Here is a 20,860-nt window from a genome sequence, read left to right on the forward strand (position 1 = left end):
TAGTTCATTTCTAGGTGGCCTTGATGGTGGTATAACGTTCATTTGGTGGAATATCTGTGTGATCATCCAGCCATTGGCTATACATTGTTTTGTACTGAAAAATAGTGCTAGAAGTTAGTTATATTTGGTGTCAACAACACATATCTTTTGAAGGTGTATGTATTAGCAATTTTCCTAAGCACCAGTTTAAGAGACAGTGTGACAAAGAGAGTAGTTTACATTTATATTTTAAACTTGTGGTTTTAATTCATTGCCTAATGTTCAAAAAATGAACTGAAGCCTGGCTGATTATATAATTTTAATATTTGAAAAAAATTTATCCAGAAATTAACAACGTAATACAATACACATTTGTACAAAAAAGAGGGACTGTTAAAACTTCTGATCATACAGACAAAAATATGACTAATTAAGGAAAGATTAAAAAAGGACAGGACATTTTGTAAATACTGATAAATACTGTGCAATGCTTTAATTTACTGTGGCAGATACAAAAATCAAGAATTCATTAACAGATTATATATAAAAAAAGCAACTATATGAATTTTCTAGCTGTTTAAATTAACGAAATGTAACAGCAGTGGTTCTTTTAAAAAATGAGGTATTAATTACACTGTAAACCAAAACCAGAGCATAAATAAATAAAGGCAATGTGCAATTTAGTGATAAATTTCAACAACAGACAACAAAAATTTTCCAGTTATTTATGGACTCCGTCATTTAAAAATTCGGCTTGCTTGTGTACTTCTTATTTAAAAATGACATAGCTATTGATATACAAGCACATCATTAAACATGCAGACCAAACCAACACAATTTTTCCGTCTCTACCAAATAAAAACTTGGTTCACATTTTATTTAAAACACTTAAATCTGGTTTCTTACACATGATTCTTTTGTGCTTATTAGTTAGTAGTAACCTATGTTAAACATCTTACTTTCTAGTTCAAGCAGTGTAAGAGAGAAGCAGTTTTATTTGCATATGGATTAAAAACAGAGCAAACAAAACAAAACCAACATGCCTTTAAATCTTAGGTGTTCCAAAAATTGTAAGAAGAAAAATCCTTTAAATAGTATGTCCAAGTGGAAAAGCGGAGTCACTTCTGTCTCAAGAGAATAGTAAACTAACTCCTTTTCCTCTAAGATTCACAAGTTGGCTTCAGAAATGCAGAACAAGCTGATTAGTTCCTCCACCCTAAAGAATTCTGCTGGTGGGGTGTAGGAAGCATAGTAATAAGATAGTAGTGTAACTCAGAAAAGATTTTGGGAAAGTATTATTTGCCTGTGAACCATGTGCTGGTACTAAGTGCTGGCTTCATTATTATTGCAAATATATATTCAGAGTTTTCTGAAGGAAAGCTATCAAAGTATAATAGAGAATTCTTGATTTGGAAATATCTATAACATGCTAATAAAACTGCTTCATTTGCTGTAAATTAAAAAGAAAACCATTTACTGTCTGACTTAAAAAATGCAGTTTCTTTTTACATGCTACTTTATTAAGAAACTCCAAAAAGGGTACTTTTGAATTTGCTATATTCAGAATCCAGTGGAAAACAAACATTTTGGCCAAAATGTTGAACTTTATTTTTACACCAAGCTACGTCATTTTGACACAAATATTATTGTATTCACTTTTGTCAAATATCTTATCCTACTTTTTCCCAAAAATTAGTGTTTCAGTACAACTGGTGATCAAAAAATATTAGAAATAAGTCTTGTACATCAATCAAAGTATATATAAAAACAGTTCTCTTTTTTTGTGCTTGTAATTGACTTAATTTATCAGTGATTAGTCAGTTCTATTTCCTTTCTATATAATATTCCGACCCTTAAGAAGAAATGATTATACAAATATTACAGAGTACTCAAAGTAACTAGCTTACTGCGCATATGCATGCAGACTAACAATATGTAAAAGAATATAACCTTGAATACAGTTAGTCTGAAAATAGTTACACTCTTGTACAATCATCTTTATTGATTTGTAAAAGCTGTATACACATCTAAAACCCTGAATTTACTTTGTAAAAATAAATCTTTAGCAATAAATGGCACTATCAAAATCCCATTATTCTCAGGCTATTATGTAGTTATTTACATGCTTTTCAGCAACGGTTGAAAAGAATCTAGAGGACCAAAGCCAGTATATCAAAAACCCCTGTAAATTGCATTTGCAATTATACTGTTGTTTAACCGCTATATGAAAATATGGCTACATGCCTTACATTAATGATAATGTAGCTATCTGTGTTGCTACTGTGTGAGAGCAGCACACAAGGTGCCACTGGTCTCCACTCTGTCATCTGTGCATTCTTTACTGCACGATGCTTTCCCAGTGGAACACCTGTGACAAACTACTTATGGAGAATGATAAAGTGCTATAAAAAAGAGGGACTGGACCCACACCTGTCTCTGCCATCTGGTCTTTTTCTCACTCAAGCAGTGTTGTGTTTTTAGAAAACCATGCCTCTACTGAACATACTTCATATTTGATTTTAAAAAAATCAGTATTTTAAAGTTGGTGAGCTTTGTCAAGGTGTTTTGAGACAGAAACATGAAAAGGTTAAAGGCACAGTAAGAGGGAAGTGAATGCTACATATAAAATATATTTCAAGTCTTCTAGGTTACTCAAGTCCAAAACCCTCTGAATTTGAAATTCCAATAATCAATTTCTGTTTCAGGTCCTTTTTGCTCTTGTAGGGGGGAAGGCAAAGTTGATTGAAGCAGGTGTGGGCCACAGGCAACCTAGAGAAAAAAATTTTTTTTAAAGATACCAAGTCCTAAAACAAACACAGAATGACTGGTAAGCAACTTTCAAAGTACCTTGATACACACATTCAAATCTATTTGACTACAATGAGATGACTCATCCACTCCTTTACTGAACAAATATTTTTGGAGGACCTGCTATGTATTAGGCACCATTCTAGACACTGGGGCTGGGTTTGCCAACAAGACAATGTCACTGCTCTCACAAAACTTATATTCTACAGGCATTATTTTTGGAGTCAGACAAATCTGAATTTGAATACCATCTCCTGCACTTTCTGGCTGTGAGACCTTGTTCAAGCGGCTTCATGTCTCCAAATCTCAGTTGCCTCATCACCATCATAAGGCAAACTATTTGAATGGGTGGGAAGATGAAAAGAGCTATCTACATAAAACACCCAGCAGAATAGTGGATAATATAACTGTTACTACTTTTTTAGTCTTGATTGTCAAAAAATAATAAAAAGAACATTTCTGGGACACTTGATACCCATGCTTCTCATGTTGCTGCCCTCAAGGTACAAGCAACATTCATCCTCTGAATCTTTTTGTTCAGCTCTCCCAACCCTCTACTCGATGACACTGTTATCTTTATTCAAAATTCCTACAGATTTCTTAGACCCTTTCCCTCAGTCTTTAGGAACTCCACAGCATCAGAACAGCTGTCGGTGGTGGCGCTGAGAAAGGAAAGGACAGATTTCAGTTCTAATTTATGAAAGCAAGAACTGACAAAGCTCAGGGAATATATGGGGCAGGAGAAAAAAATGATTATAATCAAAGTAGTGTCTACTCAAATTAGCTTTAGAAATTACAAGGAGATTGGGAAAAGAAGTAAGTAGATTAGCATTAACCCATCAACACTACAGAAAATAATTTAAAGCCATCATCGGCATCACTTTCATATGCAAAGAGCACCAGATAAAGAAAAAAAGACTAGCACTAGAGGTATTCCAGCACAAGAACTAATTATAATAGCTAAAAAAGTCACCATACTATTTTAAATAAAAAACACCTTTAAGTAAAAATGAAGGTTAGACAGTCTACTATGAAAAGCAAGCTAGATTCTGGAAGCAACTACAAAGCAGTTGACTTAGCAAAGTAAAAAGTTGATGCACAGGAATTATTATCAGTTTGTATTGGTAGTTCTCAAAATTCATACAGAACCTTAAGCCATAGTCTCTCTTATTTCAAAGCCATGCTTACTCCCAAGATTTTTCTATGAAAACAACTTCAGAATCAAAGAATCCTCTAATTCCAAACATATTATTATTAGCAAAACCTACAGATTAAAAAAATTACAATATGGAAATTTACCAGTTAGTAGAAGTTTCATTCTTTGAGATTTTAAAGTTCAAATCAGCCATTCCTCCTACAGGTACTCTGTCACTTCCTGTGGTAAAATGTAGCAACTTCTTTTGAAGATCAAGAGGAAATCCAAGCACAACATCCCAAAAGTATCTAGAGAACACCAAAGGATATTTATATAAAATGTCTTGACAAAAACCCTGCAGATCAGAATAAAGTAATATAAAGTAAGCTCTAGGGAAACAACTTCCCTTAAAGGTACATAATATGCTTAATGTGAAATTGAGGAATGACAGGCTTCTAATATAAATTAGATTTTTGACTAACATCATTATAAAAATAGTCCAACAGCAAAGAGAACAAAAGCCGTTTTTCTCCTATATAATTTTCCTTATTTTTCAACACAGTGCTATTAAAAGGCTATTTATAAGCATGGCATCCCTGCAATTCTAGAACCAAAGTAATTTTTTAAAAAAAAGTCAAATCTCTATACTTTTGTAGAAACTTACTTATATTACTTTCTCCTAAGGAGACTGCTAAGTGCTTTCATATTTAATATTCTCACATTATTTTCAAGAGATAAAAGAAAGCAGTGTGGGCTGTACAGTATTTCAGCTGACTTAACTTGATTCAAAGATTGTAAGTTATGCAAATAAACGAACCACATTCTCTTTCATTCCCTCTTCAGCACCCTCACTCTCAGAAGTAAAAAAGCTCACCGTATAGTCAGGTCGGTTTTCACATAGCCATCATACTGAGTACTTCTCTGCAGGGCGTGCATATCCAGTTCAGGACTTCCACAGACCAGAATTTCAACCTCTTCTGGACGAAGCAGCTGCCAATAATTATTTATCAAAAATGATAAGAAAAAGTGATGATTAAAAAAAGTGAAATTGGAACTATTTTCACTGAATCAAATAACAAAAATCATGACGTTCTTATAGTAAATCAAACCATTTTTGCTAAAGAAAAATCTCCATTTATATTTTTCCTACTAAGGTAAGGTATTTTTGCTTCTGAAAGTTTATAAATCTTGTCAAACTGTTAGGTTCCCCCTTTTGCAAATAATAGCAATTAGCAGTTTGCCAGAAAAATAAGCAGATGACTAAGCATAAATCCAAATTACAACTCTTCCCTGAAACCCAGCCTGAAACTCTTTCAGCTATCAATACTCCAGCATCTGTTGACATGCCTGGTTCCAACATCCATAAAGCCTCTTGTGTACACTGTAGAGTTTGAGTAGTAGGTTAGTCTGTCTTGTGTTGTTCACTTGTTTCTTTTCACTTACATAGGTTGTCTCCCACCTAAAGAGATTACAATTTGAAAAACAGAGACCTGCTATGCTATTTATTTATTTTCCCTCCCTCCACCCCTGCGTCACAGACAAAACTCAATTAGAAATCAACAGGTGCTCCATTTTCAAAGGTACTTTCAATAAACATGTGACAAAGATCACTCTAAAACAAGCTCTCTCCTATGCAAAATAATTCACATTGAAGACCTTGCTCCCAACCCCCCTTATAAAACTGCCTGGAGGTGCAAATGGCTTGATGGAGTGTGCCCAGGGGAGCAGTGTTGAAGAGAAAACTACGCTTTTATCTTATGACATTTCCAACATAGTGTTCTCAACAGCAACTGACCCATACTCACAAGGCTAAGAAAAAGTCAAACTAACTGGAGTCCACCATGACTCTGGTGACAAACTACATCCTGTGGTTAAAAGGCAACTCAAGAGTTGCTGGGGGGACCCCTGAAGAGTCAGGAAGCAGTTATAAACCTGTTACTTAAACAGTAAGAAGGTGTGGCTTCTGCCCTGGAGCTTATTGTTGACTATTTTCTGTGCTTTGCCCCGCAGTATTAAAGACCTGGAGCCCTTGGGATCTCTTCATCCACTCTGCTTGAGGAAATTTTTTAAAGTCTTAAAAGCCATAGTATAAGACACAGTGTAAGGTGGAGTGGGGTGGGGAGGGAATGGAGTTGACTGTTTTTTTTCCCTTTAGAAAATTAAGGCTAAAATGGGAGAACTATTTTTATTTCTAGTTCTGCCTCTAAAAACTAGAAAACTGACTAGGGACTCTGTTGTGAAGTGCCTGGTGCGAGTCCTCCCCACGCGGCACCCTGTGAGCAAGTGAAACAAGACTAAGCACAAAGGAAAAGAAAAGAAGAAAAGAGTCTTCACAGGCTGGTAGTCGAAGAGGAAGCCAGAGAGTTTCCAAGTACATGTTGCTGCTGGCTTTGAAATGGAGGGGAGCATGTGAGAGAATCGGAGAGAGCTGGGAGTCACCCCATCCAAGTCTTCAAGGAAATGGGAACTTTAGTCCACAAACACAAGGGACTGAATTCTGCCATCAATCTAAATGAGCTTGGAGGTTTGTATCCAGGCTGTGAGGGAAGAGGACAATACAAGGTGATGATCAATGATTTGTCTATAGACTTCAAGCCATATCTGTGGAACTCTTTATAACCATGCGGCTGACAGGGTCTTGGTGCTCCGGCCGGGTTTCAGGCCTGAGTCTCTGAGGTGGGAGAGCCAAGCTCAGGACACTCATCCACCAAAGACCTCCCGGCTCCACGTAATATCAAATGGCAAAAGCTCTCCCAGAGATCTCCATCTCAGTGCTAAGAAACAGCTCCACTCAACGACCAGCAAGCTACAGGGCTGGACACCCTATGCCAAACAACTAGCAAGACAGGAACACAACCCCACCCATTAGCAGAGAGGCTGCCTAAAATCATAATAAAGTCACAGACACCCCAAAACACACCACCGGACGCGGTCCTGCCAACCAGAAAGAAGATCCAGCCGCATCCACCAGAACACAGGCACCAGCTCCCTCCACCAGAAAGCCTACATAACCCGCTGAACCAACCTCAGCCACTGGGGGCAGACACCAAAAACAATGGGAACTACGAATGTGCAGCCTGCGAAAAGGAGACGCCAAACACAGGAAGTTAAGCAAAATGAGAAGACAGAGAAATACACAGCAGATGAAGGAGAAAGGTAAAAACCCACCAGAAGAGGGTTTAAATGAAGAGGAAATAGGCAGTTTACCTGAAAAAGAATTCAGAGTAATGCTAGTAAAGATGATCCAAAATCTTGGAAGCAGAATGGAGAAAATACAAGAAATGTTTAACAAGGACCTAGAAGAACTAAAAAGCAAACAAACAATGATGAACAACACAATATATGAAATTACAAATTCTCTAGAAGGAAGCAACAGGAGAATAACTGAGGCAGAAGAATGAATAAGTGACCTGTAAGATAAAATAGTGGAAATAACTACTACAGAGTAGAATAAAGAAAAAAGAATGAAAAGAATTGAGGACAGTCTCAGAGACCTCTGGGACAACATTAAACACACCAACATTTGAATTATAGAGGCCCCAGAAGAAGAAGAGAAAAAGACAGGATCTGAGAAACTATTTGAAGAGATTATAGTTGAAAACTTCCTTAACATGGGAAAGGAAATAGTCAATCAAATCCAGGAAGAGCAAAAAGTCCCATACAGGATAAATCCAAGGAGAAACATGCCAAGACATATATTAATCAAACTAACAAAAATTAAATACAAAGAAAAATATTAAAAGCAGCAAGGGAAAAGCAACAAATAACATACAAGGGAATCCCGATAAGGTTAACAGCTGATCTATCAGCAGAAACTCTGCAAGCCAGAAGGGAGGTGCAGGACATATTTAAAGTGATGAAAGGGAAAAACCTACAACCAAGATTACTCTACCCAGTAAGGATCTCATTCAGATTTGACAGAGAAATTAAAACCTTTACAGACAAGCAACAGATAAGAGAATTCAGCACCACCAAACCAGCTTTACAACAAATGCTAAAGGAACTTCTCTAGGCAGGAAACACAAGACAAGGAAAAAGACCTACAATAACAAACCCAAAACAATTAAGAAAATGGGAATAGGAACATACATATCGATAATTACCTTAAATGTAAATGGATTAAATGCTCCAACTAAAAGACATAGACTTGGCTGAATGGATACAAAAATAAGACCTGTATATATGCTGTCTACAAGAGACCCACTTCACACCTAGGGACACGTACAGACTGAAAGTGAGGGGATGTAAAAAGATATTCCATGCAAATGGAAATCATATGAAAGCTGGAGTAGCAATTCTCATATCAGACAAAATAGACATTAAAATAAAGACTATTACAAGAGACAAAGAAGGACACTACATAATGATCAAGGGATGAATCCAAGGAGAAGATATAACACTTGTAAATATTTATGCACCCAACATAGGAGCACCTCAATACATAAGGCAACTGTTAACAGCCATAAAAGGGGAAATCGACAGTAACACAATAATAGTAGAGAACTTTAACACACCACTTTCACAATGGACAGATCATCCAAAGTGAAAATAAATAAGGAAACACAAGCTTTAAATGATACATGAAACAAGATGGACTTAATTGATATAGTACATTCCATTCAAAACCAACAGAATACACTTTCTTCTCAAGTGCTTATGGAACATTCTCCAGGATAGATCAGATCTTGGGTCACAAATCAAGCTTTGGTAAATTTAAGAAAATTGAAATCGTATCAAGTATCTTTTCTGACCACAATGCTAACTATGTCAATTACAGGAAAAAAACTGTAAAAAATACAAACACATGGAGGCTAAACAATACACTACTAAATAACCAAGAGATCACTGAAGAAATCAAAGAGGAAATCAAAAAATACCTAGAAACAAATGACAATGAAAACACGATGACCCAAAACATATGGGATGCAGCAAAAGCAGTTCTAAGAGGGAAATTTATAGCAATACAACCCTACTTCAAGAAACAAGAAACATCTCATAAAACAACCTAACCTTACACCTAAAGCAATTAGAGAAAGAAGAACAAAAAAACCCCCAAAGTTAGCAGAAGGAAAGAAATCATAAAGGTCAGATCAGAAATAAATGAAAAAGAAATGAAGGAAATGATAGCAAAGATCAATAAAACTAAAAGCTGGTTCTTTGAGAAGATAAACAAAATTGATAAACCATTAGCCAGACACATCAACAAAAAAAGGGAGAAGACTCAAATCAATAGAATTAGAAATGAAAAAGGAGAAGTAACAACTGACACTGCAGAAATAAAAGGATCATAAGAGATTACTACAAGCAACTCTATGGCAATAAAATGGACAACCTGGAAGAAATGGACAAATTCTTAGAAAAGCACAACCTTCCAAGACTGAACCAGGAAGAAATAGAAAATATGAACAGACCAATCACAAGCACTGAAATTGAAACTGTGATTAAAAATCTAACAACAAACAAAAGCCCAGGACCAGATGGCTTCACAGGTGAATTCTATCAAACATTTAGAGAAGAGCTAACACCTATCCCTCTCAAACTCTTCCAAAATATGGCAGAGGGAGGAACACTCCCAAACTCATACTACGAGGCCACCATCACCCTGATACCAAAACCAGACAAAGATGTCACAAAAAAAGAAAACTACAGGCCAGTATGACTGATGAACATAGATGCAAAAATCCTCAACAAAATACTAGCAAACAGAATCCAACAGCACATTGATAGGATCATACATCATGATCAAGTGGGGTGTATTCCAGGAATGCAAGGATTCTTCAATATATGCAAATCAATCAATGTGATAAACCGTATTAACAAATTGAAGGACAAAAACCATATGATCATCTCAATAGATGCAGAAAAAGCTTTCAACAAAATTCAACACCTCTTTTTTTTTTTTACATTGCAAAATACTTCATGCATTGATTTATTTGAACAGCTTTATGGAGATATAAAGCACATACTTTAGAAGGCATCCTTTAAGTGTACATTTTAATGGTTTCAGTATATTTGCAGATACACACAATTATCACCACAATTTGTGACGATTTTTGTTACTTCAAAAAGAAACTCATCTGCCCTTTAGCTATAATTGCTAATTTTCTTATCCTCCTCCTCCAATCTCCCAGCCTATAAAACCACTACTCTACTTTCTATTTCCATATTCTGCTCTTTCATATTAAAAGAATTATACATGGCCTTTTAAGGACTTCATTCACTCAGCATAATTTCTTCAAGAGACAACTATGTATGAATATTTCCTTTGTTTTATGTCAGAATAATATTCTACTGATTGGATAAAACATGTTGTTTATCTATTCACCTGTTAATGGACATTTGGATGTTTCTCCCTTTTGCTTACTATGAATCACATTACTATAAAATTCGTATATAAGTTTTGATCAAACATGTGTTTTCATTTTCTTGAGCATGTACCTAGGTGGGACTGATGGGCCATATGATAATTCTAGGTTTAATATTTGAGGATCTCCCAGACCTTTATCCAGAGCAGCTTTGCCATTTTATCTTCATTCCACTCCATTTGAGAGTTCAAATTTCTCCGTGTATCCTTGATAAAACTTATTGCCTCACTTTTTTTTTTTTTTTTTTTGCGGTACGCAGGCCTCCCACTGCTGTGGCCTCTCCCATTGCGGAGCACAAGCTCCGGATGCACAGGCTCAGCGGCCATGGCTCATGGGCCCAGCCGCTCCGCGGCATGTGGGATCTTCCTGGACCGGGGCATGAACCTGTGTCCCCTGCATCGGCAGGCGGACTCTCAGCCACCAGGCAAGCCCCTGCCTCACTTTTTGATTATAGCCATCCTAACTGCTGTCAAGTGGAATCTCACTGTGGTTTTGATTTCCATCTCCTTGGTGACTAATGATACCCAGAATCTTATCATATGCCCTTGAACATTTGTGTATTTTACTTGGAAAAATGTGTATTCAGATCCTTTGTCATATTTAAATCGACACCTCTTCATGATAAAAACCCTCCAGAAAGTAGGCATAGAGGGAACTTACCTCAACATACTAAAGGCCATATATGACAAACCCACAGCCAACATCATTCTCAATGGTGAAAAACTGAAATCATTTCTACTAAGATCAGGAACAAGACAAGGTTGCCCAATCTCACCACTATTATTCAACATAGTTTTGGAAGTTTTAGCCACAGCAATCAGGGAAGAAAAAGAAATAAAAGGATTCCAAATCGGAAAAGAAGATGTAAAACTGTCACTGTTTGCAGATGACACGATACTCTACATAGAGAATCCTAAAGACGCTACCAGAAAACTAGTAGAGCTAATCAATGAATTTGGTAAAGTAGCAGGATACAAAATTAATGCACAGAAATCTCTTGCATTCCTATACACTAATGATGAAAAATCTGAAAGAGAAATTAAGGAAACACTCCCATTTACCATTGCAACAAAAAGAATAAAATACCTAGGAATAAACTTACCTAAGGAGACAAAAGACCTGTATGCAGAAATCTATAAGACACTGATGAAAGAAATTAAAGATGATACAAACAGATGGAGAGATATACCATGTTCTTGGATTGGAAGGATCAACATTGTGAAAATGACTATACTACCCAAAGCAATCTACAGATTCAGTGGAATCCCTATCAAACTACCAATGGCATTTTTTCACAGAACTAGAACAAAAAATTTCACAGTTTGTATGGAAACACAAAAGACCCCGAATAGCCAAAGTAATCTTGAGAAAGAAAAATGGAGCTGGAGGAATCAGGCTCCCTGACTTCAGACTATACTACAAAGCTACAGTAATCAATACAGTATGGTACTGGCACAAAAACAGAAACATAGATCAATGGAACAGGATAGAAAGACCAGAGATGCACCCAAGCATATATATCATGGAGAAAAGACAGCCTCTTCAATAAGTCGTGCTGGGAAAACTGGACAGCTACATGTAAAAGAATGAAATTAGAACACTCCCTAACACCATACACAAAAATAAGCTCAAAATGGATTAAAGACCTAAATGTAAGGCCAGACACTATAAAACTCTTAGAGGAAAACACAGACAGAACACTCTATGACATAAATCACAGCAAGATCCTTTTTGACCCACCTCCTACAGAAATGGAAATAAAAACAAAAATAAACAAATGGGACCTAATGAAACTTAAAAGCTTTTGCACAGTAAAGGAAACCATAAACAAGACCAAAAGACAACCCTCAGAATGGGAGAAAATGTTTGCAAATGAAGCAACTGACAAAGGATTAATCTCCAAAATATACAAGCAGCTCATACAGCTCAATATCAAAAAAACAAACAATCCAATCCAAAAATGGGCAGGAGACCTAAATAGAAATTTCTCCCAAGAAGATATACAGATTGCCAACAAACACATGAAACATTGCTCAACATCACTAATCATTAGAGAAATGCAAATCAAAACTACAGTGAAGTATCACCTCACACCAGTCAGAATGGCCATCATCAAAAAATTTACGAACAATAAATGCTGGAGAGGGTGTGGAGAAATGGGAACCCTTTTGCACTGTTGGTGGGAATGTAAATTGATACAGCCACTATGGAGAACAGTATGGAGGTTCCTTAAAAAACTAAAAATAGAACTACCATACGACCCAGCAATCCCACTACTGGGCATATATCCTGAGAAAACCGCAATTCAAAAAGAGTCATTTACCACAATGTTCATTGCAGCTCTATTTACAATAGTTAGGATATGGAAGCAACCTATGTGTCCATCAACAGATGAATGGATAAAGAAGATGTGGCACATATATACAATGGAAAGTTAGCCATAAAACGAAATGAAATTGAATTATTTGTAGGGAGGTGGATGGACCTAAAGACTGTCATACAGAGTGAAGTAAGTCAGAAAGAGAAAAACAAGTATCATATATTAACGCATATATATGGAATCTAAAAAAAGAAAAATGGTTCTGAAGAACCTAGAGGCAGGGCAGGAATAAAGACGCAGACGTAGAGAATGGACTTGAGGACATGTGGAGGGGGAAGGGTAAACTGGGACAAAGTGAGAGAGTGGCGTGGACATATATACACTACCAAACGTAAAATAGATAGCTAGTGGGAAGCAGCCGCATAGCACAGGGAGATCAGCTCGTTGCTTTGTGACCACCTAGAGGGGTGGGATAGGGAGGGTGGGAGGGAGACGCAAGAGGGAGGAGATATGGGGATATATGTATATGTGTAGCTGATTCACTTTGTTGTAAAGCAAGAACTAACACACCTTTGTAAAGCAATTATACTCCAATAAAGATGTTAAAAAATCTTTATTATTTTCAAGACAAAAAAAAACCGGAAAACATTTAAAAAAAAATTTTTAAAAGCCTATCTACTAAAATATTTAAGGGATTATTTGTCAATAACATAGTATTACAAAACCTAACTGAAAGCATGAAGTTTTAAACTCACCATTAGGGCATTTGAAGCACACACACTATGAAATCCATAATAAAATGCAGCAAACTGCTTATAGATGGATTTGTTGAGAAGAAAGTCAATATAAAGCTGTACATATTCTGGAAAACAATTTTATATCTGTTAAATAGTAAAAGTAAAGGGCAAACACTAATGCGCTTTAATTAATAGTGTTTTAACTTACCTTTCCTATTTTGATTGGTAACTGGAATTTTATCACCACCTGGCTTTAAATTATAGGACTTAATTATTCCGAATTCTTCTTGAAACACCTGATGGGAGATTCCAACACAGCATATTTATTGGTATGGCTAATATATTAACAGACTTCAGTGAACAGGTTTGTAAAATTTAAAAGAAGACTTTTTCCCCCCTCTTCTAAATATACAAACTACAGAATGGCTAGGCTTTTGTGATATTTGTATTAAGAAGAGAGTCGTGTAAGTATTTTGGGGTAAAAAAGTAGGGTCTTAACCCTCTTGAATACAGTTAAATACTTCACTGATGTTAACAAAATTTGCGCGGGCATTTAGGGAAGCGCTCAGGTCTTTGGAGCCATGTGGATTACTATAATTTCCACCTCCTGATTATTGTCAGGGGAGTGGAAATGAGAGTTTTGGTCTGATCGATTAGCTTCTGCTTCTAACTTCTTGCACTGAAGTGACAGAAGAGGCTTGTTTTTAGAAGCTGAAAAGCTCTGAGAAAGTAACTGAGTCAAGGGCATAGGCCAGGTGCCTGGCAGAGTACCCTCACCCTTGCTGACGTTCTTTAAGCACTTTCCTTGACTGCTCACCCATATGTGTCTGCTTCTTTATCTCTACTTTATCAGGTTAAGATCCTTTAAGATAGGGGGTGGTATGTACTGATCAGTCCTTGTTCATCTTTTCTAATGATGGGTGTATGGTAACAAAGGGTATTTTTCACATATGAAATACCTGGTTAACAGAAAGCTATTTGCCCTTAAGGATACCTGAAATGTTGAATAGAAATCTTCTTCAACATTGCCTTCATATGATAGGAGTTCACTTAATCCATGGGCCAACTCCTATAAAGAGAAATCTGTTATCTGTGTTTTTATATCAAATAGTACTACCCAAAATAGTTAAGCAGATCTACTACAGTTCAGTTACATGTGAGATAAACTCAGACTTTGAAATAATGATAATATTTGATATATTTTTTTCCAGGGCACAAAATGCTGGTTAATGATTTCTACCACGTAAAAGGCTTGGAAAAATTTATTGGAAAAGGTCACATAAAGGAAAATACCCAGTTATACCCACAGAGGCATAATTCTGGGGTCTATTCTTATTCAGTGAGCTAAGAGCACAGTTTCCATCATAATTCACTGCTATCTGTAACATCACTGTTTATGAATTTGCAGTATTTCTCACTTTCAGTTTATATTCTTAAAAAACTCTGTTAATGTTTTAGGATTCATCTTTTAAACATAAAAATACACAGTTCATACATGTTAAGTGGTTTTTACATTTCAGTTACAGTGCCTTCCTCTCCCAAGAACAACTTGAGAACACTGGAGGAAATATTTTCCTACATTGTAACTCATGATTTCCCTGAACAGAGATTGAAAAATAGAAAAACTAAGCCCGTATTTTTAAAAATTTCAGGTTTTATGAAAAAAAGTTTTAATTTATTTTAAATGTTAGTAGAAAATATAAGGAACAGCATGGTTAGAATGATCTTACACACTTTACATATTAAAATTTCCATTCCATTAAACTAAGAAATTTTAAAACAAATCTAGGCTGGCATAGGTTCCGATATGATTTTCATCATTTGTTTCAATTATTAATAAAATTATGGATGCTGAAAATTATAATTCGGAGATTTGCAGTTTTTTAAACAATTCAAGGGACTAGTAGATGAATCTAATGGAAAGTATTTACCATCTTCTTTCAAAGATTAAATTTTTAATGATAAAATACAAAGTCAATTAGGTAGTAAAGTTATATACTCAGATCTGCTTTATTCAGGACTGTAGCGCCTTTTATTCCCAGGCTTTGTATTTTCAAAACCCAATTTCTGTTGATTTGTTGTTTATCTGTACTTAGACTCTTAACTGTAATATGTTATCTCTAAAATATTAATTACCCATATAGTTCAACATCTTTATAATTTTGTAAATGTAAAATTGAGTGTGTGAAGATACAGACTACTGGTTTTACACACTGTTTGAATACCCTGTTATTATTTAATAGAGCATATTTGAGAGTGACTTAAGCAAAAAGAAAAGAGCTATTGCAGTTCCTGATTCAAGGTTACACTTAGCCTCTCCTCCATTCTCAACCAAAACCCTCAAGGGTAATTTTCACAAGGCTGTGTGGGGAAGATTTGGTTGCTGCTGCTGGACAGTTCTGATGCTTTGAGTCATGGATCCGTCTCTATAAAACCAATGGAGTTTTCATTTAACATGGTCATCGAAAAGCACTGGCCTATTAACACTATATTTATTGAAGGCTCCATCATTGAATATTTTGCTTACTTTCTGTATTTTTTGTCCTTGTTCACAGATACTGTGCTTAAATTAAGAAATGTATCACTATAGGTTTCTCTTTGCTTTCCTGTTTACTCTTCTTAAAACACATAGTGTACAAATACAAATGGTAAAGTACTGAATAAAAAAGCACTTAAAACTTTTTTATAGATATATTTTACCATATATGAAATGGGAATTAGGTGTTAATTTTTAATAGATGCCATTAATAAATCGATAATCCATTTTTAAATTAAAAAAAATTCCCCACATTCCACTATCCTAACACGGCAGTTTTCTTGCTTCCTTTCAGTCTTTATTCATGCATTCATAGAGACTCAGTTTTTTCTACAGTTGATCTCATAGTATATGCACAATCTTGATTCACTATTAAAGAGGCAATATAAGAATATGAAATTAGCTCAGCATCATCTTCAGCTCCATAATATAAAACAACATATTGGTATAATCATTCATAAAATATCCATTATTATTAACTAAAAAAACCTGGATCTAAATGAGTCAAATTCAAATAGTTTTAATCATAAATTAGACAATTTATTGCTAAAAACCAATAATAAAATTAGGAAATTTATTGGTAAAAGATCTGACAAAAACTGCATATATGGGACTAAAAAATCACAGAAATCCAAATCAGAAGGTAGCTCAGCCATTAGTATATATATATATTATATACTAACTAGTATATATATCAGTGTATAGATATAACAATAACTCCCACTGTTATACAAATAAGGAAATTAATTGAATCGTCCAGGGCTCATAGGTAGTGTGTGGCCAAAATACAAGACTATAAAGGGCAAATCTTTCAGTTTCTTAAGTAGAGTCTGCTCTATACCTTTTGCAACTTCTTCCAACTACTGAGCTTTATAAAAATATAGATTTAGGCTCTTAATCTGAAAGAATCCAAACCAACTTCCAAAAATGTGTCTGATATCACATGAAGAATGGTTTTCTAATTAGTCACATGTTCTGGAGAGGTTTCTCAACTTTGATAGGAAGGTTCCAACCCTACACCAAACTCATTTGACCATTCAGACACAGAGATATTTAAACAGGCCCTTAATCCACATCCAGGTATTTACTAAGAATATTATGGGGAATTCTCTGCTGACCAATGGCTACCAAAACCCAGCTGTAAAAAGCATTATTACTGTAGGGGATTTTCAGGATGATGTGTATACTATCCACTCTTCTACTAAATTTTAACACTGGATTAAACTTGATGATTGAAAATCTAATTTCTGAACTGAGGAATGTTATCAGAGACAGGCCTGTGAAATTCATTAGTTTTATTCAGGGATGGTGTTGCAGATGTTGTTAACGATATTGCATAGTGACACGTTAATAAGAATCTACAGAAGCAATCAAGTACTAAGTACTTTATTATCTCATGTAATCTTCCCAGTATGGAAGTTTTACTATCCCATTGTTCACATAAAGAAATTAGAGCTCAGAAACATAAACAACTTATCCAAATTCACAGAGCTAATACGTGGCAGAGGCTGGATTCAAATCTCTGCCCCTGACTCAAAGCCTATTCTACTATGTTAGAGGAACTTAGAAGTGTTGCAAAGCGGGTTATGTGTCTCTATAAGGAAGGAGAAAATTAGACAAAAAAGGAGATGGGTTACAAAGGTAGAGGGAAACCATATTTAAACATAAGAATAGCGTTAGGAGGAGAGAGACTGCAGTAGAAGAGAGATGATCTAGAATTACGGGATAAGATGCTAAACGACTTTATACTTACAGGCATAATTTGACACAGGTCATCAGTGGTAACACTGCAGATGCCTACTGGCATACTTTGGTCATTAGGAACGATGGGAGGGCTCAATAATTTCTTGTAGCAGCAGGGGGGGAAACGAATATCCAAAGTAATGCTGTTATAAACAGCTAGTCCCATAAGCTATGCATACTAAATGTTAAGCATTAACATAAAATCCATGACAACAAATGAGTTTTGAATTATGCATCAGTCTATTTCTTGCATACTTCTTTCAGATCTAACACTGACTTTCTAATTAATCCCACATACTTCCTCTTTCCTTTCATTTATTTCCCCTTTATTTTACATAATATATTGATAATTACCAAAAATCATGTAAAAAGAAGAGGTTCTGGTGAGAGTATTTAATGATTTCCCTAGAAAAGTTTATCTAAGATCACAATAGATAGCAATTTCATACATTTCTATAAAGTATTTAACATATAAGAAAATTTTCTACATTTAAACAAAGATGTAGGTGATTTCATAAGCAGCAGCAATTTATTCACAACTCACTGCAGAACAACACCGTTGATTTTGGTGATCATTTTGGCTATTTTAAAGCTAAATACAGGGCTTCCCTGGTGGCACAGTGGTTGAGAGTCTGCCTGCCGATGCAGGGGACACGGGTTCGTGCCCCGGTCTGGGAAGATCTCACATGTCGCGGAGCGGCTGGGCCCGTGAGCCATGGCCGCTGAGCCTCCGCGTCTGGAGCCTGTGCTCCGCAACGGGAGAGGGCACAACAGTGAGAGGCCCACGTACCACAAAAAAAACAACAACAAAAAAACCCAAAACTAAATACAGGTTATGTAGAGAGAGCTGTATTGAGTAGGCCTATGGATACACACACGCAGACGTCTACATACACATGCACTACTGATAAGTTAATAGGACAATTAATCTGCCACAGTAATATTTGAAAGACTTATTACTTGGAGTTTACTCAAAGTGTTAAAGTTAAAAAGCTACAAATGTTATATTTATAAAGTTTGCCCAATTGTATTTTGTTTATCAGTTATACAGCAGAATGTAATTTATCCATTTGCTAAAAAAGGTGTTTGAGATCAAATTTCATAATATTTCAACTGTCAAATAAACATTATAATATCAAGTGCTTAAGGAAGTCAAATTTTATTGATTTAAAAGGAAATCTAAATATATGGGCTGGATAAATTATTGAAAACAATTTAAAAGATTAGAAGACAGCCAATATTTTAATTTGCTAAGGCAGAATGAAGGCTAATAATAATTTAAGGAATAGATATGTGATTTTACAGGTAACCATATCAACAGAGACTGAGCAATGTGTTCTAGGGTAAAGATACTGAAATTAAGTTCTAATATATGCCTGTAATTGTGATTATAGCAATAACATTAATAAGCATGATACTAGTGTAGTTACCATTTATGATCATCTACTATAGTGACAAGTTCTAAGCATTTTTCATTAAAAATTACAAAAAAATTATAATCCTGAAGGAAGGTTTTTAACAGATGAGGAAGTAGGTTCATAGGATCTGCTTCGGGGCACTTCCATACACAGAAGAATCATGCTGCATTTCGCACTAAATCAAGTTGCTCTGGTTGAAGCAGGGGTGGGGATGTGGGAATTCTGCTGGAGCCACTGAAGTGTCATGTGGTGCAAACAGAGCAGACTTTGAAAACCCTGCACTATATTATGTCACCCCTACCCTTAGTTCCAGTCCCCTTTGGTAATTCTACTCCTAAAAAAGTGTTAGACTATGGCTCTTCATGCAATCTTCAAAACATTTTATAATTATTTCTATAGGTTTTACTATAACACCTCTTGTAAACTCCAAGGCCTTAATATTTAAAAATAATTATATTAGAAATACTATACTGTGAGAACTACTAGAACAATAAATCTTTGGTCCTGAAATTTAGAAACTGGAACTATGTATGGAACCACCTATATTTTCTAAATCATCATACCTGTTACTTCTCAATTTTTTGTTCTCCTCACCTTTGACAGATCTCTCAACCACTTACGTGACCACAATCCACTGTCATCCCACATTTTTATATATATTATCATGCTGTTTAGGGCATCAATCTTACTTTCTATAGTTTCTTTTGTGTGTGTGAGATAAGTACACATAATAATGAGATAATAGTGGCTATAATTTAATTTTAGATTGTTTAACTTGTAATATACAACATGTAAATACACTTAATATGCTCTTTTGGGTAATGATTGAATAGAAGCTAATGCCTACTGCAAAAAAAAAAACAACACACACACAAAAAGCAAATTCACAATATTACATATACCACTCTAAAAATGTGGTATAAGAGCTGATACTTTATTACAAATATTAGAAAGTCAAAGTATCAGCCAAATCTAAGCCATGATAAGAATGTAAAGTAATGACAAACATATTTATCAGGAAATTCAAATAGCTCCTAGTGTGGTGAGAAGTATCAATGACTCAGGCCTTCAATGAAGTCGAAATATTCAACAAGTGACTACTGGAGATAAGAGAGTAAAAGCAGGAGACTAATAATTGTTAAACGTTCCTTACTGTGGGCTTAGAACTTTGGACCTTTAGATACGAAAACACATACAAAATTTCAGATTAAGTTTACCATCACAAGGTGTGGTTTTCTTCACTACCTTTTCTTCCATCCAGCCTCTCAATTTTCAAATACATTCTTCAGGATTTACTCCAACAAATGCAAGAAAGACAGACATTCAAAGCCCTCCATCAGATGGCTCTTAATTCTTATTTTGCCAGCACCTTCCATAACTCTCGGAGCGCCCTCTGCTCCCATCAAGTGGACCTCCACATTGCTCTGTAACAGGGCCAGCACAACGCTGACTTGTCCCCAGCCTTTCTCCTGGTCTATGTCCTACTCTCTCCAGTCCTGTGTTAATCAAATATATTGGTTCCATTTTAAAATTTGGGAGGAATATACTGAATTGTTTCCTTCTCAGAACTCTTCAGCACTTAATGCCAAATGGTCATTTGACTCTGAGAACTGACTGAATTGGTGGTCATCTGTCTGTCTAGATGGTAAGCTTCTTAAAGGTAGTTTTTTTTTCCTTCTTTTAACCTATGTATCCCCAGTGTTTGCTTATTTATTTATTCTTCCCTCCTTTCTTCCACAATTATATTTTTTAGAATTTAAAAATGAATGCAGAAGGCATCCTGTCCAATCTCCCACCCAATGCAGGAATGCCCTCTCCA

At 35.6% G+C, this 20,860-nt stretch overlaps 1 protein-coding gene across 4 annotated transcripts in view; it reads right to left on the reverse strand.

Annotated features, from left to right (window-relative positions):
- Positions 1–386: 386 nt before the first annotated feature.
- Positions 387–20,860, reverse strand: part of HECTD2 (HECT domain E3 ubiquitin protein ligase 2) — an 80,860-nt gene continuing 60,386 nt past the window's right edge. The window contains exons 15-21 of one of the 4 annotated variants that reach the window (XM_081251569.1): positions 17,634–17,792; positions 14,339–14,413; positions 13,553–13,640; positions 13,363–13,469; positions 4,797–4,912; positions 4,087–4,230; positions 387–2,748 (exon numbers count right to left, since the gene is read on the reverse strand). In XM_081251569.1, the coding sequence (XP_081107695.1) occupies positions 2,628–2,748; positions 4,087–4,230; positions 4,797–4,912; positions 13,363–13,469; positions 13,553–13,640; positions 14,339–14,413; positions 17,634–17,792 (810 nt within the window). In that variant the 3' untranslated portion in view covers positions 387–2,627. Of the gene's footprint in view, positions 2,749–4,086; positions 4,231–4,796; positions 4,913–6,307; positions 6,460–13,362; positions 13,470–13,552; positions 13,641–14,338; positions 14,414–17,633; positions 17,793–20,860 lie in introns of those variants that run through there. The other 3 variants (XM_081251567.1, XM_081251568.1, XM_081251570.1) reach the window with 3 other exon arrangements.

The sequence above is a fragment of the Mesoplodon bidens genome (assembly GCF_964165515.1).
Source record: "Mesoplodon bidens genome assembly, chromosome: 1".
In the NCBI taxonomy this organism is placed as follows: Eukaryota; Metazoa; Chordata; class Mammalia; order Artiodactyla; family Ziphiidae; genus Mesoplodon; species Mesoplodon bidens.